At 53.0% G+C, this 24030-nt stretch overlaps 1 protein-coding gene across 1 annotated transcript in view; it reads right to left on the bottom strand.

Moving 5' to 3' along the window:
* The window catches only part of MAN1C1 (mannosidase alpha class 1C member 1), a 170493-nt gene that overhangs the window by 28300 nt on the left and 118163 nt on the right, over positions 1 to 24030 (bottom strand). Inside the window, exons 3-5 of the mRNA XM_025360462.1 lie at positions 11633 to 11748; positions 9093 to 9173; positions 2842 to 2936 (exon numbers count right to left, since the gene is read on the bottom strand). Coding sequence (XP_025216247.1) covers positions 2842 to 2936; positions 9093 to 9173; positions 11633 to 11748 — 292 coding nt within the window. The remainder of the gene's footprint in view (positions 1 to 2841; positions 2937 to 9092; positions 9174 to 11632; positions 11749 to 24030) is intronic.

The following is a 24030-nucleotide window of genomic DNA, read 5'->3' as shown; positions in this document are numbered from 1 at the left end:
ACACGCTCACCCTCCTGAGTGGGCTTCCTGTGGTGGAGACACCCTGGCAGACAAGTGAGCCGGCCTGGGCAGAGGCAGGCAGGTGGCCGGGTGCCTTTCCTCTCCTGCCCAGCTTCCAATGCTGGCTTCTCCGGGTCCCAGCAAGGTGACCTCGGGCAGGTTGGTTAACTTCCCTAGAACTCAGTTTCCTCATCCCTTAAGTGACAGCACCCACACTTCATAGAGTTATTGTGAGGTATAAATTATGCATGTAAGTATTGTCATTTTTATCATTATGTAATTATGCACATGTAAATGTTGTTGTTACTAAGTTTCTAATCTGTGCCAGGTGGTTCTGGTGGTTCTTATTTTACCTTCACAACCAACTTTGGAGGTAGACACCATTATCTTTATTTCATAGAATGAGGGCGAGGCCACACAGTAAGTGGTAGAACTGAATCCAATTCCAAATCCTAGGTGTTCTGTGCCCCAAATGCATCTGCTCTGGGCAGCATCCCAGAGACCAGGAGGTCCTCTGCTCAGCCCTGTGAGCCAATGGGCCAGCAGGAAGCTCTGCCCTCCTCTCCCAGCCTTCCAAGTGCAAGTGGGCGCAGAGCCTGTGTTCTCTCTCCTGGCAGGAGGGGCTGCTCCACAATGCCCCTCCCCACCCTGGCTATAGCTTCTAGGCAGGTACACTCATGAGTATGGTGTAATCATCAACTTTGTAGGCAGACAGACTGGGCTTCTAATTAAGTTTGCTTTGCTGCTGTGTGACCTCAGGTAAGTTACCTCACCTCTCTGAGCCTCAGTTTCTTTACTGGTAAAATGGAGTCCCTGTGGTTGCTGTAAGGTTGAAAAGACAATCCATGTCACGTGCTCACGTGATGCCTGACGCACAGTGACTTCTCACCAGACATTTGCGATTGTGAAGACATGTCTATTTGTGTGTGGCGGAAGCATGCACGTGTAAACGGATATTCGTTCGTGAATGTGTGTGCCTGTGTATGGATGCCAGCGTGTCTGCGACAAAGGCCAGCTTGTGTATCCGGGCCTTTATGATCTATAAGGGTGGCAGGAGAGTGTTTGCATGTGTGTGAGAGAGCATGAGTGAAAGAGACCGACTTGGCTGCAGAGGTCCTTGCACGGGCCGTTGTCACTCCCCCAGGCAGTCCAGTGTCCCTGAAGGTCCCAGGTCAGGCTGGCCCTGCCTCAGTCTCCCAGGCCGGTCTGTGCAGACACCAGGGAGGAGGTGCAGCTCAAACCTGCTGGGGAATGGCCTCCCCTCAGGGTCCTTCCCACGCTGATGTGTAGGGCAGGGCTGGTTACCTACTCTCCTGGAGGGCCCACGTTCTTGCCCCTCCTGTCGGGGCTGCCCACAGTGAGCCCTGCCGGGGGCAGGTGCAACAACAGTAGCCCAGCTCCTGCCAGGAGGCCCCCTCTGAAGAGCAAACTCAGTGCCACATGGGCCCATACAGCCCTGCCACTCTCCGAGGCAGGCATTTTTAGCAACAGCCTCTCTTACCAAGAACAAAAAGGGGGATGTTGCCAGGAAATACACATGAACGCACATGGCATGAAGAACACACAAACAGCCTAAAAGCAAACGCACTTCCTTAATCAGAAATGTCAGGATTCGTATCAGATCAGGTCCCTGCTCTGAGAGACCTAGGGAAGGGCTAGGGACAGAAGAGGAAAGGATGCCCCCAACGAGGTCCTACCCCAGACCCGGGGAGGGGGAGCCAGAGGGCAGTGTGTGTGTGTCTGGGCTTCATGACAGCTGGCCGTGTCTCTCCAGGATCAGTGTTTATGGAAGAGGGATCTGAGCAGAGATCCAAGAGTCCGGCTCTGAGGAGTCAACCCTGGCATCGAGACTGGGATTTCTCCAGCCCCTGAGAGCACCCCCTTCCCTGGCCTATGGTGAGATTCCAGGGAGCTCACACCCTGGGAATTCTTCCCGACCACAGGGAGGACAGTTGATGAAGATGCTGAACATGCCAAGCCCTCTTTTTGCAAGACCAGAGAAAGGTGGTGAAGCCCTTGAGGCTGACATGAAGGGTGGAACCTCCCCAGGACAGTGACCGGAGCTACAGGTCCTCCAACCAGAGCCCAGGGCCCCTGCCTCTCCTCCTGGACAGCTGGCTGAAGCTTCTGTTGGGTTGAGAGTCCTGAGATGAGAAATTACTTCAGGAGATGGGATGGGAAGTCTGGTACGGTGGAACATCACGGCCTTCCTAGGGTTGGGGTTGTTGATGGGCCTTGAGGATGGCCCCAGAGAGCTGCTGGGTGCCCAGGGATGTGGCTTCTATTAAGTAGCTCCATGCAGCCCAGGGACAGTGGCTAGGGCTCCTTGAGAGCTAGGCTCCTGTCCGGGAGGGCTGGGATCCTAAGATCTCCTAGCAGCTTCGGGGACCTCCTCACTGGGGGAGGAGGAGGGTGTGATGTGCCTGCTGGCTCTGGAACCCCAGTGGGGGAAGAGAGTGTTTGGGGCCACTGTGGAGGGCTCTTAAGACAGCACTGTGGGATGTCCAGAGGAACAGCCCCTGCCCACCCCAGGAGGTTCAGGCTTATGTGGACTAAACCCTGAGACCCAGGTTTGGTGACAAACACCTGTCCGGGAAAGTCGTTGGCACTTTTACTGTGCCACTGACTCACTGTGGCTCCCAAGGCAGGTATGGTCCTCTCCCTGAGCCTGTTTCTACATCATAAAAGAACGAGCTTGACAAAGGTGGTTCCAAGGGTCCTCCCTCCTGCTTGCCTGCCCACTGCCCCTGGAGCCTCCTCACCAGCCCCACCCAGAGAAGACACACAAGCGGCGGGCATGGTCGCAGCAAAGCCCCCGTGGGGAACGAGATGGCGTCCTACCTTTTGAAGCTCACCACGCCCTTTGGGATTCCCGTGGGGGTGTTGAACGCCGGCAGGAGCTTCTCTCCCAGCCTGATGGCCTTTATTCGGAACACCTGTAAAGGAGGGGTTCAAAGGGCTTTTGACTCCAGGCTGGGTGAGGGCAGATCAACCCCAGAACTGCTGCAGGCAGGATGAACCACCCAGGGCTGCAGGCCTAGAGTGCGCGGCAGTGCTGCAGCCCACCAGCCGGGCCCTTCCAACTGCTGGCCACGTGGACTTGGGCAAGGTACTTCTGAGCCTCAGCTTTTGTCCGTAAAATAGGATAATACTGGCCTTCTTACAGAGTTGTTGAGAGAAATGAAAATTAGATAATTGTGGCAAAGCATCTACCACAGTGTCAGGACTCTGGTGGCAAAGGCTGGATGCTGCTCATTGGGACGGGGCGGCTACTGGGAAGATGAGGGAGAAAGCAGCGAGGTGCCGGGGGCGGGGGGCACCTCCAAGTCCAGATGAAGACCTGGCAGAGACGGGCCGGTCTCCAAAGGTCCGTGCCTGCCCACACTGCAGGACGATACCACAGGCAGAGGGCATGGGAACGGGTGGTGCCATTCGGACAGACTGTCAAGAGCACTGGACTGGAAGCCAAGACCACCCTCAGGTTCCAGAGACCACTTCCTCCTGGGCGACAGTTTCCCTCTTCCTGCGTAACAGCAGTGGACAGGCCTGTCCCACTTCGACATCCTGATCCTGCCCACCGTTCCTATTTCACAGACGGGGAATGAAGGGAGAGGGTGAGTAGCTTATCCTCAACCACCCACAGGATAGCAAGGGAGCCACAGGGAGATCCCAGGCGTCACGGCCCCTGCCTGAGGCTCGGACCCCTTCAAACTGTTCTGAGATGTCTGATTAATTCAAAAGGCCCTGTGACCTTCTGACCCAGCCGTTTCCTGCCTGGGAATTTATTCTGAAGAAATAATCGAGAATGTTGTAAAGATTTATTTATGGCCGGGCGCGGTGGCTCAAGCCTGTAATCCCAGCACTTTGGGAGGCCGAGGCGGGTGGATCATGAGGTCAGGAGATCGAGATCATCCTGGCTCACACGGTGAAACCCCTTTTCTACTAAAAAAAATACAAAAAACCAGCCGGGCGAGGTGGCAGGCGCCTGTAGTCCCAGCTACTCGGGAGGCTGAGGCAGGAGAATGGCGTAAACCCGGGAGGCGGAGCTTGCAGTGAGCTGAGATCCGGCCACAGCACTCCAGACTGGGTGACAGAGCAAGACTCCGTCTCCAAAAAAAAAAAAAAAAAAAAAGATTTATTTACTCCAGCACTGTTTAGAATAATGGGAAAAACTGGAAGTGTTCTAAATATCAAACAATAGGAAAGTGGTTAGATAATGGCTCCATGCAACAAAATCCCATGCAGCTATTGAAACGATGCTGTGGGCTGGGCGCGGTGGCTCACACCTGTAATCCCAGCACTTTGGGAGGCCGAGGTGGGCGGATCACCTGAGGTCAGGAGTTGAGACCAGCCTGGCCAACATGGAGAAACCCTGTCTCTACTAAAAATACAAAAAATAGCCGGGCGTGGTGGCAGGCGCCTGTAATCCCAGCTACTCGGGAGGCCGAGGCAGGAGAATCGCCTGAACCTGGGAAGCAGAAGTTCCAGTGAGCTGAGCAAGACTCCACCTCAAAAATAAATAAAATAAAATAAAATAAAATAAAATGCTGCTATAGAAGAATATTAACAGCAAAGAAAGGGTTTATAATCTATTAAGAGAAATACATTTCAAAACGGAGTAATTCAACTTTGGTAAAGATCCCGTGGACATGGAAGAAAGAAATATAACAAAATATTAATAATGGCCTTCTAGGGGGTTAAGCGTATGGATCATTTTTATTTTCTTTTGGCTCATCTCTATTTCCTCTGTGATTTTTATAATAAAAGAACAGCCATAATAAATGTTGTTTATTTTTAAAAGATGAGACACAAGCCCCTAGGAAATCACTCAGAGTGGGGAATACACAGGTCTTTTCACTTCTGGAGCTTGAGGGGGCCCAGTTTGCTGACCTCCCGTGGTCCTTGCAAAACAAAGCCTTCTTGAGTCCTGCCCCGGCTCCCCGACAATTACAAACTGCCGAGGCAGCTGTGTAGGGAATGCAGTGGGAGGGGAATTTCAGGACACTTTAAAAGGGATGTGGACTTGAGGTCTCTGAGGTGGGGGTGGCTTTCTTCTCGTGGGAGGGAGGGGCTGCGCTGCGTCTGGCAGTGATGGGTCAGAGAAGATGAGAATGTCTAGTGCCAGACCGAGGGGCCCAGAAGCGGGCACAGGGACCAGCCCCATCAGATCCCTTGGGGAGCTGGTCTAGGATTCAGATTCCAAAGCCCAGAATGACAGACAGATCTGCTCTCTGGGATTCTGGTGCACAGCCAGGCTTAGTAACAACAAAGGGCTCTCAAGGCCCTTGGTCGCACTGAGGCTCTTTACATCTTCATTTGCCCCCAGGGAGGCTGCCCAAGGTGAACAAACGAACCCACCAGAACCACAGCCCAGATGCTGAGGCTCCACGCAGCCGTCTGGCTGCCCTCAGCCCTGGGGATGCTGAACTAACACTTCTTAGATGCTCCTCTCTGCCAGCAAACCACATCCCCTCCTCTGAAGGCCCTGCTGCTGGCTGGCACTGCAGGTCTCAGCTGTCCCTGGAAGGATGTTGAGTGAATGTGTGCGGACAGGCGTGCCCGGCCTCAGCCCTTGCAACAGCCTGTGGGGAAGGCGCTGACCCACTGTGAGGATGAGAAAACTGAGTCTCAGAGGAGCAACTTGCCCAACGTTGTGGAGCTGTTAAGGGGCTCTTTTCCAGGACACCAAGCTGTCTCTCCAACGCAGAGATACAGCCTAGCGGCCACAATTCCAGAACAGGGGTGAGAGAAACCAGTAGGAATTGCATTCTGTGAGGTGGGAAGGGCGCAGGGCTGGGAGTCAGGGCCCAAGTGCGGATCCTTCCACTTCGCAGCTGTGTGGCTATAGTGCGCCCCTTAGAATAGTGGGAAAAACTGGAAGTATTCTAAATATCAAACAATAGGAAAGTGGTTAGATAATGGCTCCATGCAACAAAATCCCATGCAGCTATTGAAACGATGCTGTGGGCCAGGCACGGTGGCTCACGCCTACAATCCCAGCATTTTGGGAGGCTGAGGTGGGTGGATCACCTGAGGTCAGGAGTTCGAGACCATCCTGGCCAACAAAGTCAAAACCCCATCTCTACTAAAAATACAAAAATAGCCAGGTGGAGGAGAAGGGAGGGGGAAGGAAACCTCACTGCACCTTGGTTTCCTCGTCCGCACAACACAATGGTGGCACGTGCCCCACTGCTGCAGGGGTCTTTGTGGAAATCAAATGAGAGGATGTAGAGAAATGAATGTGCTTTGTAAACTGTGAAGTGCTGTGCCAACACCACGTGTGCAGCTGTGGTTGTGCAAGTTATTCCCATGGGCACTGGCTCTCAGTAGGACTGGCCTACCTAGCAGGGGGTCTCCCTCTGAAGCTTCATCTTAAGCAAAGAAAGGCCTCAGCCTAGAAAAGTGTGGGGTCTCCTTCACCCTTCATTCCACAAACCTTTGTGGGAAATTTTAAGAATGGAAAGATCCACCCAACAGGCACCCACTGCATGTGAGCTCAAGGACTAAGGGAAGAGGGAGGCCTCAGTCTAGTGTGGCTGAGCCCGGGTGACAAGCAGTGATGCCATGCCAGGCTGTGATCCAGGCCCATAGCACAAAGGCCACAGGGTCAGGAGTCAGGGCCAACACAGCCCTCAGAGACTGTGCGACCCAGAGCCAGTTACTGCTTCTAAGTCTCAGTTTCCTCATCTGCAAATTGGTGATAACAGGCATCTGATGGGGCCATCCGAGGCTCCAGTGAGAAAGCACATGAGGAACACAGCATGGCATCTGGTTCAGGGAGGTGTTCGGGGGACAAATCAGTAAGGTGTGGCCAGATGGCAGGTGCTGCACTGACTGGCACAGGAGCCTGCCTGGCCACCCAAGGGTTCTGGCCACGTTGGCCTCTCCTTGAGCCTTTTGAGCTGTTTTTCAAGTCACAGGTGCTCCTGTCCACACCCCACTATCTGGTCTATGTTCTGGAAAGCTGAGCTGCTGGTGCCTTCTAGGAAGTTGAGGCCTCAAAGCAAGTTCTCAGAACCACAGATGCCCTTGAAGAGGGAAGGGAGGAAGGGAAGAAAAATGGCAGGGAACATGCATGATGGATGGAAGGAGAAAAGGACAGAAGAAAAGATGGATGGAAGGAGAAGGAAGGAAGACAAGACAGAAGGAAAGATAAATGGAAGGAAGGATGGAAGGAAAGATGAAAGAAGGGAAGGAAGGATGGAAGGAAAGATGGATGGAAGGAAGGACGGAAGGAAAGATGAACAAAGGAAAGGAAAAATGGAAGGAAAGATAGACGGAAGGAAGGAAAAATAGATGGAAGGAAAGATGAATGGAAGGATGGAAGAAAAGATGGATAGAAGGATGGAAGGAAAGATGGATGGAAAGTGGGGAGGGAAGGGAGGAAAGATGGACAGAGAGAAGGAAGAATGGAAGGAAAGATGGACGGAAGGGAGGAAAGATGGATGGAAGAGAGGGAAGGAAGGAAGAGGCAATGTGTCTCAACAGCGACCAACTCTTTCCTGAATTGCTCCCCCACAAACCGCCCCGGGAGTCCTCGGTTGTGTCCTCCCCTCTTCCTTCCTGCAGGCCATCTGCACTGACCACGGCCAAGCAAGGAGGCTGGGCACATGCCCTGAAGAACACGGATGCTTTTTCTGCTCCTTCTGTCATTTTCCTGTCCTGGAGTTTTCAAACGAAATTCAGGCTCCGGGCGGCTCAAAGCCGAGGGCTTCCATCTACAATTATTTGGGGACAAATTGGTACAAGCGCTAATCTCTGCTGAGGAGATTATGCTCGATGGAGAGAGGCCTGGAGCAACTGCAGAGATAAGGCGCCCGCCTGTTGCCTCGAAACCCTTGACTTCAGCCCCTGGCACCTTCACAGATGAAGGAAAGTGGAAATGACTTTCCAGACAGCAGCGGTGGAGGTGAAGAGGGATTATTCTGTGGCTTGCCCGCCTCACCTCTATGGCTCCTTGGGTGGCGGGGGGGCAGGCATCATTATTTGTCTCTGGGTGGTCAGAGCAGGGAGGTGTCTAGCCTCACGGTAGCCCATCTGAGTAATGGGGAACAGAACTGACCAATGACTGATGTTTTGGGGACTCAGCCAACCTCACCACCAGATATCTGGGCTGTGCTTTCACTGGAGCTCAGGATGGGGGATGAAGAAGCCTCCCATTTCTATAGAGCTCTGTGGTTTTCAAAATTCTCTTGCAGGGAGGAGAATATGGACTTTGGAGCCGTCAGCCTTGGGGCCCCACACTTTCCTTCCTATCCCATGTCCTAAGAGCTCTTTGAGTGAAGGGGTATCAGAACCATCCATGCTGGGGAAGGAGGTGAGGCCCAGGGTGGGACAAGGAGCTCGCTAAGCCCATGAGTAGGTGAGGGTGGCGTGGAGTGAGGGCCAGGTTTCCTGACTGCACCAGCTCTGCCTTCCTGCAGCGTGCACTTCCCAGCCCTCCTTGTGGAAGCCAACACAGCTCACCTGGGGGCAAGGCCTGACACTCGCAGACACAGCAGTGGCTGCCCCACCTCACCTGCTGCCCCTGTGAGACCTGGAGCAGGTGTCTGGCTGGTGGTTGGCCCAGGAGGGGAGGACAAGGGGTGGCTGTGGAGGACAAGGCCTGGGGGTCTTGGTCTTGGCTTTATCAGTCCTGAGAACAAACACCCGTGAAAAGCAGCCCAGGTGTCTGATGGATGCTGAGTGGGATTTGAGCGGATGCTGTGTGGACCCAGCTGCTGCTCTCAGAGAACGTACAAGCACCCGTGGGAGCCAGCTGGGTTCACCTGGGCAGCAGAATGGGGGCATCAGAGTAAAGGAGGAAGAGCCGTTCCCCTCTTGCTACCGCTGCTTTGTGTGATAGATTCAGCCTTGGGGGGGCCATCTGGGGTGGGAGCAACATGCCCACCATAAGCAATGACTGATTAAGCAGGGAGGGGAGGGATGGTCGGAGGGAAAACAGGCCCTCAGGGGCGGACTTGGGCAGCCCCAGACCCATCCCTGCCCCCTTAGGTCTCTTTTCCCATGGGTGGCATGAGGGGGAAGGACTGGATGTTCTCCAAAGCCCTTTCCAGCCTGGACAGTCCAGGGGTCGTGAAGGGCCAACCCACCTCTTCTCCCGTCAGGTAGAAGGCTGAGAGGAGTCCCCCGATGTAGCGGATGTTCACCTCAAACAAGGATGCTTCTCCGCTCTGCAGGACAGAAAGGAGGGGGACAGTGGGGACACTTGTAAGATGCAGACCCTTCAGACAGGTCACCCTGGCCACTGATACTCCTCCCGTACCTGTGCCCGGCTCTGGTGAGCCAGGCAAGGTGGTGGTGGTTTTCATAACAAAAGTTGAGAGGAATCAGCACCTGCCTGGCAGAGCTCCTGCAATTTCCAGCATTCCAAATAAATGCTGGGCTTGGTTTCCTTCCCCAGCCCTTGCCAAGGCGATGGCAGCAAAGTGATGCCTGGCTGTGCTCCAAGGAGCGCCAGAACCTGCCTGGAGAGCTGCTGGCTGGAGCTGAGACTGAGGGGAGGCGAAGCCCACTCTGGTCAGGCTACTTCCCCTTCCCGGGGAGACCCCAGGGCTTAGCAGGAAGACAGCGAGGCCCTTCCCTGGTTCTCTGAGGAGGCTGCGGGGCAGACAGGGACAGGCTGGGGCTAAGAAGGAGGGGCCAGGCAGCTGTGTATTCAGTGAGCAGCAGTTTCTTAGGCCCTCAGCTCAGAGTGCACAGGGCATGCCCATACTTGCTTGCCTTAATCATTTTTATTTTCTTTCCTAAGTTGGGATTGCAAATCAGGGGTGCTGGAGCATCACGCCAGGACCAGATCTGGGGTAAATCCCACCTGAGCCACGGACCTGGCTTTGGCACCTCAGGAAAGATGTGCAGCCCTTCCCTGCCCCATTTCCTCAGCTGCAGAAAAGGGCTGCCAACCCCTCCCATGCAGGGTGGAGATGGGACACAGGGGCGCTGCAGAGAGAGGCCTGCCCATAGCCGGACATGCCTGTTGTCACCCTCCTTGCCCCGGAGGGTTCCCCCAGCATGCTTTGAACACCACTGTCTTTATCACTGAGAACACCAGTGCTCATCTGTTAACCTGGGGGAACTCTTCCACCCACAGAGCACCTGCAAAACCGCTCCCTTTCAGCCTCCCAGGGCTCAGCGAGGTCAGAGTGTGGCAAGGGTCATCATTCCCACTTCTCAGATGAGAAAGTCAAGGTTCGAGGTCGAGTGACCCCACCTTGCTTTCTTCCAGGGACATTTCCTCACCTCCTCCACCTGCCTGAGTGTCCCCCGGTTCCTAGGGCACTGTGGGTGGCTGCCTGAGCCCATTCTGTATCCCAAAGAGCCACTGTCTACACAGCAGACAAGGAAGGCCTAGGGGGACACTCCTTCCTTCTCCTTCCTCCATCTTTCTCCAACCCAAAGACGGGTAATGGAGGATTCTCAGCTTCCTTGGCCTCACACAAACAACCAGAAGTGTTAACAAGCCTCAAGTCATCCTAATAATGACAAGGGTGACCTCACTTTACACCAGCATCAGACTTCACAGTGTTATAAAATGTGGTTACAACTCTCCACTGTATTTAATTCTCATGATAAGCCTATGAGTTAGGCATTATTAATATCGTTGCTGTTGTCACCATTCTCATTGTATAGTTGAGGAATCCAAGGCTCAGTGAGGGTCAATGACTTTTCCAAGAGGTGCAGGGCAGCCAGGACTCCAGAGGCCTCTGTCTCCAGGGAAGCTCCCCTAAAGTGTTGCATTCCCAGGCTCTCCCAGACTCTCCGCCCTGCTCTGTGCTGGCAAACTGTCTCTCAAGGAGGCAGGGGCCTCGCTGCTGCCAGGAGCTGGAGGAGCCGGTCCCAGACCTGTCTGCAGCAGGACCTGGCACTCCTGGAGCCCACATGGAGGCTGGTGTGTGCTTGGATGCGGCCCCTCCTCCCCTCCCGGTCTCCATTGCTTACTCCCCAAGTCCATGTAAATAGCCTCTCTCCATGGGGAGCTCACCTCTGGGATGCATGCCTTGCTTTAGTCTGGGCTGAGAGATCAACATGGTGGGGTCTGCTGTTCAAGCCTGTTGTGCCATCCAGACACATGACCATCCCCTCTGCAAGGCCCTGGTCCCTGAGCAAGTGTGACTGCAAGGCTGGAGACCAAGAGGTCCCAGGCCTGGTCATGGGCCTGCAAAGGGACGTGCACCACCCACTCCACGCCCACCCCACCCAGCCATCTCAACAGGCCAGTGCAGGGCAGGCTCAAGGCTGGAGCAGCTCCGAGCAGATGAGCCACTTCCCTCCTCCACAAAGCCATTCCCCACTTGCTGCCGCTGCTTTGTGTGACAGATCCAGCCCTGGGGGGCCGTCCAGGGTGGGAGCAATGTGCCCCAGATGAGCAATGACTGACCTTGCAGGGAGGGGACGGATGGTTGTGGTGGTGTCCCCTCCCTAGGGAGGATGCTAGACTGGGGAGGATGTCCCCACCTCAAGGCTGTCTTAAGGGAGGGACTCAGCACAGAGTGCACGGCAGCCCCGGTTCTGAGACTGCTGGGCTGTGCAGCCTTGGGCGAGACCCTCAACATCTCTGGGTCTCAGAGATGACAGGGTGAAGCTGGCTGTTGGGCCTCTTCTGGCCCCCACCCCCCGAGGGCCTCTGACTCACCACATTCAGGTGGAAGCTCTCTTCCACCCAGGCCTTGGCCTCCTGGAACTCCTCTTTCAGCTCCATGAGGTAGAGGGTGTCGAGGGAGTCAATGACCGTCGCCCCACTGAGGCCTCCTGCAGGCACAGAGCATTGAGGGTGTGACCCAGGGCCATCCTTCTCTTTTCCCCAAGCCACCGTTCCCAGGACCCCTCCAATGCCAGTGTAGCAAAGGCTGACCTCAGGCACCATCCAGGCAGACTCCAGTGCCACCATCGAAGGTGAGGCCGAGACCCAGAGTCCCCACCATGGGCTGCTGCCTCCTCAGGGCAGAAAACAGCGGCCAGAGACCGAGGGCTCAGGCTGCGCCACTTCCCAGACCTCGGTCCACTCTTCTATTCGTCAGCGCGTCAACTATCAGTGCCAGTTAGCCACCTACTTTTCTCTACTTTGGCATACAAAATTCTTTTTTTTTTTTTTTGAGACAGGGTCTAACTCTGTCATCCAGTCTGGAGTGTAATGGCGCGATCTCGGCTCACTCCAACCTCTGCTTCCCAGGTTCAAGCGATTCTCCAACCTCAGCCTCCCGAGTAGCTGGGACCACAGGTGCTCACCACCACGCCTAACTAATTTTTGTATTTTTAGTAGAGACGAGGTTTTGCCATGTTGGCCAGGCTGGTCTGGAACTCCTGGCCTCAAGTGATCCACCCACTTCGGCCTCACAAAGTGCTGGATTACAGGCGTGAGCCACCACACCCAGCCTGGCATACAAAAATCTTTTTTTTTCTTTTTTGAGACAGAGGCTCATTCTGTCACCTAGACCAGAGTATAATGGTGCTATCTCAGCTCACTGCAACCTGCAACCTTCACCTCCTGGACTCAAGTGATTCTCGTGCCTCAGCCTCCCAAGTAGCTGGGATTACAGACGCACGCCACCACACCCAGCTAATTTTTGTATTTTTAGTAGAAACAGGGTTTCACCATGTTGGCCAAGGCTGGTCTCGAATGCCTGGCCTCAAGTGATCTGCCCACTTCAGCCTCCCAAAGTGCTGGAATTACAGGCATGAGCCACTGCATCTGGCCTAAAAATCATAACCATGCCAATCCTCTGTCTCTTCAAGATTAGTTGTAGCTAATAGAGGGTGAACTGAGGCTCAAATAGAAAATAGGATACCATACAGTCATCCACACAGGTGGGGTCGACCTGTGCCTATTTACCTGGGGAGACATCCATGGGATCTGTTTTTTTTCTTTTTTTTTTTTAAAGTAAATTGCAACGAAGAAAAAAAATAGTATAATTCTCATTGTACATCAAAGTATAAGTGTACAGAACTAAGTCTGGATAGAATGACCCAGTGGCTACCTCTGAGTGCCGGGATTACAGGTGCTTTTTGGTTTCTTCAGCTCATGGGTTACTTTTTTATAACCAGAAACTTATTTCCATTAAAAAAAAAAAAAAAAAAAGGAAAGAAAATTTGGGCAAAGAAACCAAACAAATGCACAAAGCAAAAATTTGTGGCCATTCTCATTCTAGTGCATGAACGAACTACGAGGCCTGGCCCCTACCACTGGGCATCAGGACCTGTCCTGGTAGTAAAGGCTGACATAAGTGCAAAATGATAGTTTTCCATCCCATGAACCAGACAGAAAAGTAATGAGGAAGACACCCTCGGGCACAACCAGAGCTTCTGCACTCAGTGCAGGAAACTGAAGGTGAAGGGGAGGGAGAAAGAGACATGCCTGGTACTATCTGAAGGGCTTCCTGAAAGAGGTGGCATCTCCCATCAACTCCTTACAACTATGGAGTCATTGCAGGCAGCAGCAATTTCCTTTAGGGACCAGAGTGCAACCCTAACAGGAGTGATTGTTCCTTCAGTGTCCTCCCTGCAGAGGCTGAAAACATTGAGAGTCACAGGCTCCACCTTCTGCAGTGGAAACTCTGGAGCCTGTTGAGCCCACTTGAGTCTGCAGTGTGTGCTTTGCGGCACCTCCTGAATTCAGAGTTAGCCTCTAATCTCCTTAATGAGGGCTTCCTAACTGCTCACTTGTGTTGACTGAAGGAAGAGAATCCTGAAATTCACACACTTAACCACCTCTCTAGGCTGCGCAAGGTCTGAAAAAGCACATGGCCGAGAAAAAGAATGGAAATGAGAGTGAGAGGGAGGGAGCAGTTAGGAAGAAGATGAGGCTGGAGGTGGAAGAATCTATTACCAGAAGGGAGGGCTCGCCAAGGAGGGAGCAGAGGGCTGGAGGGACCCAGCCCTGTGTCCTGGGATGGGCTGGAGGTCGGAGAATCTATTACTAGAAGGGAGTTCGCCAAGGAGGGAGGAGAAGGCTGGAGGGACTCAGCACTGCATCCTGGGATGGCTTCCCTGTTTGGGCTGAAGTGAATTTCCAGAATGTCAACCCCTCCCACGCCTAAGGAGTGGTAGGAAAACACATCCCAAAGCCAAACAGACTTGATCCTTTGCTGGTTCATCGCAGCTGCTTCCCCTGTAGGTGGCAGGGCTGAACGGAGTTCCTGGGCCTTATTCACCCTCTTGAGGTGCTCAAGCAGGGAGGCACTGAGGAGCCCAGGGGAATGAGCAAGGCACACAGGGTGCAGGCCTGGTGTCTGCGCTCCTGGCTGCTGCTCAGGCCCCTTTCTGTTCTATCAGACCTCAAACCAGACATTTGAAGGGCCTGGAGGAATTTGGGGGATCCTGCTGCCCCTACCCCTTCACTGTCACAGATGAAGACCTCAGAGAGGGGATGGGACACACTCAAGTCTAGACCAAGCAGGGACTGGCCTGGCCCCAGGCCAAATGGAATGTTTTGCACACATGGGGCATGGCAGGGCCGCTCAGTTCTCTGTGAAAACAGTTGCAGATCTGATTACCCACCCCACCCCACCCCCTCGGATCAGTTACGGATCAAGAGAGGCCCAGGCCGTGTGTCCTTCAAGGCCAGGGGACAGGCAGCCGCAGTGTCTGATTTCTGAATCCTGCCCTGGGCTCCCTGGTGTTTTCACCCCATGCGCCCTTCTTCCTCTAGATCAGGCTGGGAGGGCAGCCAGGGCTCCTCGTGACCAGCTCTGCCCTGTGACGTCCCTGGGGACGCTCTATGCGGCCAGCTGAGAAAGCAGCTTGCTAAGAGATTTGTTGGCAAGTTCCTGCCCCTGCTCTCAGGCTCCTGAATCCTTCTCTTGGTTGGTCTCCCACCCCCATTCCCACCTGGCACATGGCTGAGCTGCAGTCCAGCAAGGCACTTACTGGAAAGCCTTTCATTCCAGGCCAGAGGTTACCCAGCGGTCAGGCTGGGCAGGAGAGAAGGCCCTATCCTGAATTCAACCCTATTTGCACCTGCAGCCACCCTGGGGCAGCTCCCCAGGAGGAAAGACACACTCCCTGTTCAGTAAACAGACCATGATTTATATACGAAGAGCCAGCTTGGACGCTTCCCTAGGGCTGCGGCTGGAGCGGGCTCCATGTTGGTCCACTTTCCTGTTCCAGTTCTGAAGCCATGGGTTCACCCCTTCCTGCCAGTGCAGAAGGCAGTGAGGTGTCTTAGAAATAATACAGACCCAGGAATCAGCAGCCCGGCGTTCAAATCCCGATATGGGCAACACATCTGCTCTAAGCATCAAAGTTCTCATCTGTGAAATGAGGTTAAGACCACTGGACCAGGGCACTGGGGAGCCACTGCAGGTTCCTGAGCCAGGATAAATACATCATATACACACCTGGCCTAGATACATCTGATAAATACATTCTATATGCTTGGCACAGACTAAGTGCTTGATAAATCAGTTCATTGGTCTTATTTCTGGGGTCCCTTAGTTCACTTTGAAATAGCAGCCTGGCCAGGGAGTGAGGAAGGGACGAGGTCGGGGAGACCCTCTTGATCCTTTCCTTTGGGAGGGTTTGGACCTTTGGCTACTGAATAAAGCCTCTGCAAGGGAACCTCACACATAGCTAAGAGGCTGCCTTTGGTGTCAGGGAGATGCATGTTCAAATCCTGGCCTCTTACACCCTAGCCGTGCAATAGCGCAAGCCATTCTACCTCTTGTGCCTCATTTCCCTTATCTGCAAAATGGGGATGACACTAGACCTGCCCCATAAGGCTGCTGGGAGGGTTAAATGGGACAGGTTGATGGACAGGGGCTGGCATGATAGTGAGTACACGCGGCCCTCCTTGCCCCCACTGGCCCTGGGCAGCCTCTCCACAAAAATCTTCCTGGGTCAGTGAGGCCTTGGGTTGCAACTGCATTCCCGGCCCTCTTCCTCACCCCTGCAGGGCAATGTGAGTATGAGATTGCAGCCTGCAAAAATGCTTGGCCCAACTTAAAGGAAAACCGCCCCATAGGTCCCATATGTATCTGCTGCCGAGGCCATCACTACCTAATCTCGTTGTGTAGCTGCCTCCAAAAGGGTGCTCCTACCTCCAAGACCCCTTCCCTTTACCTCTTATCCACCCTAGATCCAGATCCAACTTGGGTCTCTCCCCCAGCTCAGGAACCGCCAATGGCTCCCCAGTGCCCATGCAGGAAGGGGTGCAAGCTCCTGCTTCCACACCTTTGCATGTGTGGTCTTCTCTGCCAAGAAATCTTCTCTGTGCATCTTGGCATGTTCAACACCAACATGTTCTTCAAGGTCTGCCTCCCAGGGGCAGCCTGACCTGGTTCCACTAGCTAACCTCTCCTTGCCCTGAGAGTGCCCACAGCACTTTCTTGGACACCCGCCACCATCTCCCTGCACTGTGGGGCTTTGCCTCCCTAACTAGACTGTGAGCCTCTTGAGGTCAAGGGCTCCCACTGCCTCTCTCATACCCCTCCCCACCTTCCAGCCTCGTCTCCAAGCATCCCAAAGGTCAGAACCCCCAAACCCAAATGGGCTACTTGCCATTCCCTGCAGCCTCTTCACACACCGCTACTTTTATGACTTTTCTACAAACTCTGCCAGGAACTGCCCTTCCCCATCCCACCTTCTCCTGTGGAAATCTAGGGCCCACCGCAAATGGCTCATTACCCACAAAGCCATGCATGTGATCTCACCTTCTGATGTCCGGCTTAGAGCCCTTTCTCTGTGAGAGGGTCTTCTCCAGCCCCCCATGTCTACATTCTAGGCCCCTACACTGTGCACCTCCACCTTCCCCCATTCTCATCTCATGCTAATGGACTCATGCATTTCCCTGTCCCTGTCACTTTATAATAGTGGGGACTATAGTTTGCATCTGTGTCTTCCCCACAGTGGGACGGCAGGAGGGTAGGAGCCAGGCTGGTCTCCTGGTGTCATGGATCCTGGCTCCTTACTGGATCTTGGCCTTCAGGCTGCCAATCTTCCTCTTGCTTCTCCTTCTACCCTGGGATGGCTTCTTCCCAGTCTGCTGTGCTGGTTCCTCCTCATCTCCTGACCTCTAAAGACTGGGGTGCCCTGGGGCTCTGCCTTTGGGCTTCTTTTCTGTCCATCATTCTCTTAGTGATTTCAAATCTTAAAATCCATCAGCCAGGCACAGTGGCTCACACCTGTAATCCCAGCACTTTGGGAGGCCAAGGCAGGCGGATCATGAGGTCAGGAGTTTGAGACCAGCCTGGCCAACAAAGTAAAACCCTGTCTCTACTAAAAATACAAAAAATTAGCTGGGCGTGGTGGCAGGCACCTGTAATCCCAGCTACTTGGGAGGCTGAGGCAGGAGAATCGCTTGAACTCAGGAGGTGGAGGTTGCAGTGAGCTGAGACCGTGCCACTGCACTCCAGCCTGGATGACAAGAGCGAAACTCCGTCTCAAAAAAAAAAGAAAAGAAAAAAAAAGAAAAGAAAAGAAAAGAAAAAATCCATCTACATGTTGACGACCCCCAGATTTAAGTGTCCTGCCAAGACCTTGTCCCCAAACCCCAGACTCACATATCTAACTCTGCATGCACATCTCCACTTGAAGGTCTTCAGGCATCTTATGTTTCACTGTCTGAAAGCTAATCCCACGCCTTCCTCCAGACCTGTTCCTTCCAATCTTCTTCATCTTGATTAATGCCAATGTCCTCCTCCCAAGAGCTGTGGCCCCCAACCCTTGATGCTATCTCGCACCCCCTCATCCAGTCCTGCAGCAATTCCTGCTGGCTTTGTCTTTGTAAGATTTCAAGACACTGCCCACACCTCACCTCCTCCGTGCTACTGCCTTAACCCAGCTACCTCCTCTCTCTTGCGTTTATTCCACTGGCTTTATTATTTCCCTGCCCCCTTGGCATCTACCCTTGCCCTTCCCTCTTCCCCCACCCCACCCATCTGTCCTCAGTGTGGCAGTCAGAGAGATTTTTTCAAAAATTCAAGTCGGCCGGGCGCGGTGGCTCACGCCTGTAATCCCAGCACTTTGGGAGGCCGAGGTGGGCGGATCACAAGGTCAGGAGATCGAGACCATCCTGGCTAACACAGTGAAACCCCGCCTCTACTAAAAATACAAAAAATTAGCTGGGCGTGGTGGCGGGCGCCTGTAGTTCCAGCTGCTTGGGAGGCTGAGGCAGGAGAATGGCGTGAACCCAGGAGGCAGAGCTTGCAGTGAGCCGAGATTGTACCACTGTACTCCAACCTGGGCGACAGAGCGAGACTCTGTCTCAACAACAACAAAATTCAAGTCATATCATGCCACTCCTCTGCTCGAACCCCCCCATGGCTCCCATCTGACTGAGAGTTGAAAGCCTTAGTCCTTCCCATCCCTGGGGCCCTGTGATCTGCCCTGGCTCCCTCACTGCCTCTCCTCCTCCACTTTGACTGCGCACTGTCCCTTCAGCCCCCACTTCAGCCTCCAAATCCTGCTCCTTGCTTAGGCCCTGGCAGCTGCAGGCCACTCTGCTGAAACTGTTCCTGCCACTCGCTGTCCCCTTGTCCTCTCTGGTTTTCCCCAGCCTTCATCACCACGGGCATCACGCATGGATCTGCTCTCCCAGACACTCCGTCTTCTCCTGAGGGGTTGGCTCCTACGGGGGAGAACTCAGTTCACCGTCACCTTCCTCTGCCCAGAACACTGTCCAGCCCCCACGGGGGCACGTAAGTATTTAGGAAAGAAAGGCCCCCTCCCACTGAATGGGGAGGGCTTCAAGGCGGGGCTGTGGCGCATTCACAACCCCCAGTGCCTGGCTACAGTCTGACCCTAGGAGGCATTAAAGGTAAGGGGTTGGGCTAAACAACATGAGCCCACAGCACGGGCGTCTGTGGTGACCACGTCCAGAGCAGGGTCGTCTACTCCAGGGGCTGCCACCACTATAAAAAGACCCTCCCATCAGGCTGCCCAGGGTGACAATGTGTGCCCAAAGCCTCGCCCTGCACAAAGCTTTCTGTGAGGAGCGTGTCAGTCTCTACAAGGAAATGAACCTCCAGTTCCCAGAACCTCCTCCCGAGGAGCTGCTGAGCCAGGAGCCAGCCTGCCTCCCTGGATCGTGGTCTGCATCCCACCCTGCTGACTCTGCCATATTAACGATGATGAGGTTTTTATGTGATATCATATTAGGAAAGAGAAATGGTCAGGCTGGCAACACAAACTCCAGGAAGAACATTTAGAAGAAAAAAAATCACCCAAGGCATAGCCTATTCCCACAATATCCCCAGAGCCACATACTAATGGCTGCATTTAATTTAATGAGATAATCCACAGAGATCTTTCTTAATCTGTAAAGAAACAACACACGCTTTTCTCAGCATCCACAGAAACCCATGTGCTGTGTGGCAGGCCACCTTTTCAAAGGCGGCTGCTGTGGTGTATCTTATCCCACAAGAAGAACAAAGCTTTTCTTGTGACACTGACACACCTCCCATGGCTCCTTCCCTTGAACCTGGGCAGACCATTGTGATCACCTGGATCAACAGAATGAAGCAGAAAGGATGAGGTGCTCTTTTCTTTATTTTTTTGAGATAGGGTCTCTTGCTCTGTCATCCAGGCTGGAGTGCAGTGGTATGATCATAGTTTATCGTATCCTTGAATTCTGGGGCTCAAGCCATCCTCCCAAGAAGCAGGGACTATAGGAGTGCACCACTATGCCTGAATAACTTTTAAAATTTTTTTTGTAGAGATGAGAGTCTCACTATGTTGTCCAGGCTGGTCTCGAACTCCTGGCCTCAAGCAATCCTCCCATCTTAGTCTCCCAAAGCACTGGGATTATAGGGGTGAGCCACTGTGCCTGGCTTGACCTTAAGGCCCAGACCTTAAGAAACTGGCAGCTTCCACCTCCTGCCTCTCAGAATGCTGGATCTTGGAACCAGCCACCATATTGTAAGGAAGCCCAAGATAGCTAGCTCTCAAGGTGAAAACACGTAGAGAGCCATGTGTCGGTTTTCTGACAGTCCCATCTGAGGTTCTAGCCAACAGCCAGCATCAATTGCAATGCATGACTCAAAAGCTTCCAGATAATATCAGCACCCAGCTGTCGAGTCAGCCTCAGCCTTCAAGCCTTCCCAGCTGAAAGCCTATACATGACTGCACAGAGACAAGCTGTCCCCTGTTGTGCCCTTTCTGAAGTACTGACCCACTCAATCTGTGCGCATAATAAAATAATTGTTTTAAGCCCCCAAGTTTCGGAGTAATTTGCAATATAGCAATAGCAACTGGAATGTTTTTGCCACATGGGTTTTTAGGAAGATTAATTAAAGTGACATCCCCATTACCCAAAGTTTATTGTTTAAAACCAGATCGTCTAGTAGGATGAGGTCTTCCGGCTGCATAAAACCCATTTATGGATTGGGACCTCTCCATTTCTATCTGGTCTGTTTTTCGTGTGTTGTGTTTTAATTTTTTTTCCTTGAGCAGGAATATTTTCCTTGAATTTTCCCATGATGGCCATTTCCTGGGTCACATAGCACTGTGCTCTGAGGCTGAATATTTCCAGGCAAAGGTTTCTTGAAGCCTCTGGAAGGAAAGATATTTTTTAGGGACTCTTCCTGGAACCCAACAGAATGCTCTTACTGGAGGCTGATGCATGAGAGATGAACACATAATGATCACATCGCTGCCCTGTTTAACCGCCCTCAACCTCACCCCTGCCTCGGTTCTCCAAGTTCAAACTCCTGGGCACAGCGTGCAGAGCCCATGGTCCCAGCTGTGGCAAGCTCTCCAGCCTCACCTCTTGTCCTGCTCTCTTTGCATGTGATGCTCGACCCACATCAGACCACCAGCAGCTCCTCAGACTCCCTGGTGTGCCTGCTGATATGGGTCCCTCTGCCTGGGATGCCTTCCCTTGCAGTTGGCTTGGTAAACACCTACTCATCTTTCTGGCCTTGGCTCATACATTAAGCCTTTTCCCAAGACATCCCTGAGCCGCCAAACAGAACTGACCATGCCCTCCTTTGGTGCCCACCCACTCCGCTGCATGTGACTTTGTCCCAGCACCGTGTGCACTATATTGTATGTCTCTGCATAGGTGCCTGTGAATCCTAGGGTGCAGTGGCTGGGTCTAACACTTCCCAGTGGCCCCGGCATCCATCCTCAGGCTGGGCACAAAGAAGGCAGAAACGAGTGGTTGTTGAATGAATGAATGAATGAATGGCGACTGGAAACGCAAACAGCTCTTTCTTGGGGCTCTCCAACACTTTACCAGGCACCTGGGCCTCGGAGAAGACACAGCACACACAGTAGTGGCCAGCTACCAAGGAAATCCCTGTTGAAGGGGTGAAATGGGCAGCCACAGATGTCAGGGCCCTGGTGGAACTAATGGCTTTCTCCACCCTTCCCGAGCAGATGCCACGCTTTGCTGCCACAGCTGACTGGAGAATGGTTACCGCAGCCAACGGCTGGAGGAGGTTCCCTGTGACAAGTGGCTGGACACAGTTCACTGAGGCAGTCCGCTGGACACAGCTCCTCATTGGAAAACAGGGTGTGTTTGTAAAAATGTTAATGTTTGTTTTTAAACAAGAGCGGAGGGTGCTGTCTGATCTGGAAACCTGTGTTTAAAAGCTCCCTCTGACAGTGCTGTAGAGCAAGCTCTGAACTGCTTTCATCTCAAAACTGGAGCTCAGAATTCTGGAGTGATATCTCCAAAGTCACAAAACTCAGGGCAGAGCTGTGACCAGAAGCCACCTTCTAGCCACGTGACCTTTACATTTCCTGTGAGGCCTTGATAGGGAAGAGAACATGGGCTTTGGAGCCAAACAGACCCGGTTCTGATCTCAGCCTCATCCATCCTTGCTGTGAGCTTGGGCAACTGACTTGACCTCTTGTACCCTCAGTGAAATGGAATAATGAGCCGGGGTGCAGTGGCTCATGCCTATAATCACAACACTTTGGGAGGCTTAGGCAGGTGGATCGCTTGAGCCCAGGAGTTCAAGACCAGCTTGGGCAACATGGCAAAACCCCGTCTTTACAAAAAATGCAAGGGGCATGTGCCTGTGGTCCCAGCTACTTGGGAGGCTGACGTAGGAAGATTGCTTGAGCCCAGGAGGTAGAGGCTGCAGTGAGCTGTGATGGCGCCGCTGCACTCCAGCCTGGGCGACACAGCAAAACCCTGCCACAAAAACAAAAGTTAAACAAAGTAAAATGGGACAATGAGGTCTCCCTTTTAGGGTGGTATGGTGATGAGTTTGGATGAATACATATAAAGAACCCCCATACACTGTCCAGCACTCAGCAGGCACTCACTACAAGAGAAAATGACACACCCAGCATACAGCAGGTACTCAATGCATGGGGCTGTTATCACAAGGTTCAGTTCCAACAGAGAAAGTCACCCTCAGGCTTGGCAAAGCTACGAGCCCTGGCAGATGCTTGGCCCAGCAGAGAAGGTACTGCCTTTGTGCCAGGCAAGCAGAAAGCGTGAGTCACAGGGAAGACAGGACTGAGCTGGGCAGGGACTGGGGCATTTTAACTACCCAGTAGGACTGCAGTACTCTTTTTGCCTCAGCGGGGAGAAGGGCAAAAATCAGAGCCCTTTGCCGCTCATCCCACCAGACATCAAAGTCCAGCTACTGCTCTGGTGAGCTCCTGACAGCAGACACAGAGACCCTTCACACTCTGGCCTCTACTTGCCTGGGGAAATTAGATGGTTGTTCAACAAATCTTCACTCCCTCCCTCTCCCTCCTCGGGAGGAGTAAATATCCCTATCCCGTTAACCTTGGGCTTTTCCATGTAACTTGCTTTGGCTTCATGGTGGGTGGGAAATTAAAACTCTGCCCTTGATCTTAGGTTTGGCTATGAGACCTGCCACAGGGATTAGTGGACATGATCTGAAACATGCTTGTATGGCTGGGCTTGCTCTCTTAGGCTCCCACGCTTCACCATAAGAAGAATGAACCTCAAATGGCCACTGGTCAGGAAGGATGAGATATGTGCAGAGCAGACTTGGACCTAGCTAGATGCAGCCTAGATAAACCAAATTCCAGCCTATCTGCAGTAACAAAAAACACTCACTGTGGTCTGCCTCTCACTGTGGAATACTTTGTTATAATACAACCCTATTATGGAAATAGTTGACTGATACAATGCTCTTATAGTCCTATGTCATATATATACATACACACACACACACACACATATACATACATACACATTTTGAGACACAGTCTCGCTCTGTCACCCACGATGGAGTGCAGTGGTGCGATCTCTGCTCAGTGCAACCTCCACCTCCCGGGTTCAAATGATTCTCATTGCTTCAGCCTCCTGAGTAGCTGGGATCACAGGCATGTGTCACCATGCCCGGCTAATTTCTGTATTTTTGGCAGAGGTGGGGATTTGCCATGTTGGCCAGGCTTGTTTCAAATCCCTGGCCTCAAGTGGTCCACCTGTCTCGGTCTCCCAAAGTGCTGGGAAAACAGGCGTGAGCCACCGCGACTGGCCCCCTATGTCTTAATTGTCTTTTCATGTGTTCCATATTCTAGGCAAACTACTACTTCCATGTGGCCCATTCTCTCCAGCTTCCAGCCCTTTCTTCAAGCTGTTTCCTCTTCCTGGCATGCCAGGATCTGCGGAGTGAAGGACTGGACACCCTCCCTGCACTGCCTCTATGTGAGGAGGCCTCCTTGACAGCCAGTGCCCTGGCCAGAGGCAATTCCTCTGTGGTGTGAGGTTCTGGGAGCCAGACACTGACTCCATGAGGCTCTGAGATCCTGGCCCAGGGTAGACACCCCCAAAAAAGTTTCTTGTGGAATGTGGAATTCTAAATGCCAGCCAACCCTTCCTTATCAGAAGTTAAGAACAATCCTTTTGTGCCTGGCACTGTGCTGTTTGCTTCACATCCATCTTTTAAAAACTCTATCATTGGGCCAGGAGTGGTGGCCCATGCCAGTAATCCCAGGACTTTGGGAGGCTGAGGCGGGTGGATCACTTGAGGCCAGGAGTTCGAGACCAGCCTGGCCAACATGGTGAAACCCCATCTCTACTAAAAAATACAAAAGTTAGCCAGGCGAGATGGTGCACGCCTGTAGTCCTAGCTACTCGGGAGGGTATGGCACGAGAATCACTTGAAC

This window comes from Theropithecus gelada, chromosome 1, assembly GCF_003255815.1.
Source record: "Theropithecus gelada isolate Dixy chromosome 1, Tgel_1.0, whole genome shotgun sequence".
Taxonomy (NCBI): domain Eukaryota; kingdom Metazoa; phylum Chordata; class Mammalia; order Primates; family Cercopithecidae; genus Theropithecus; species Theropithecus gelada.
This window is presented reverse-complemented; position numbering and strand designations above follow the sequence as displayed.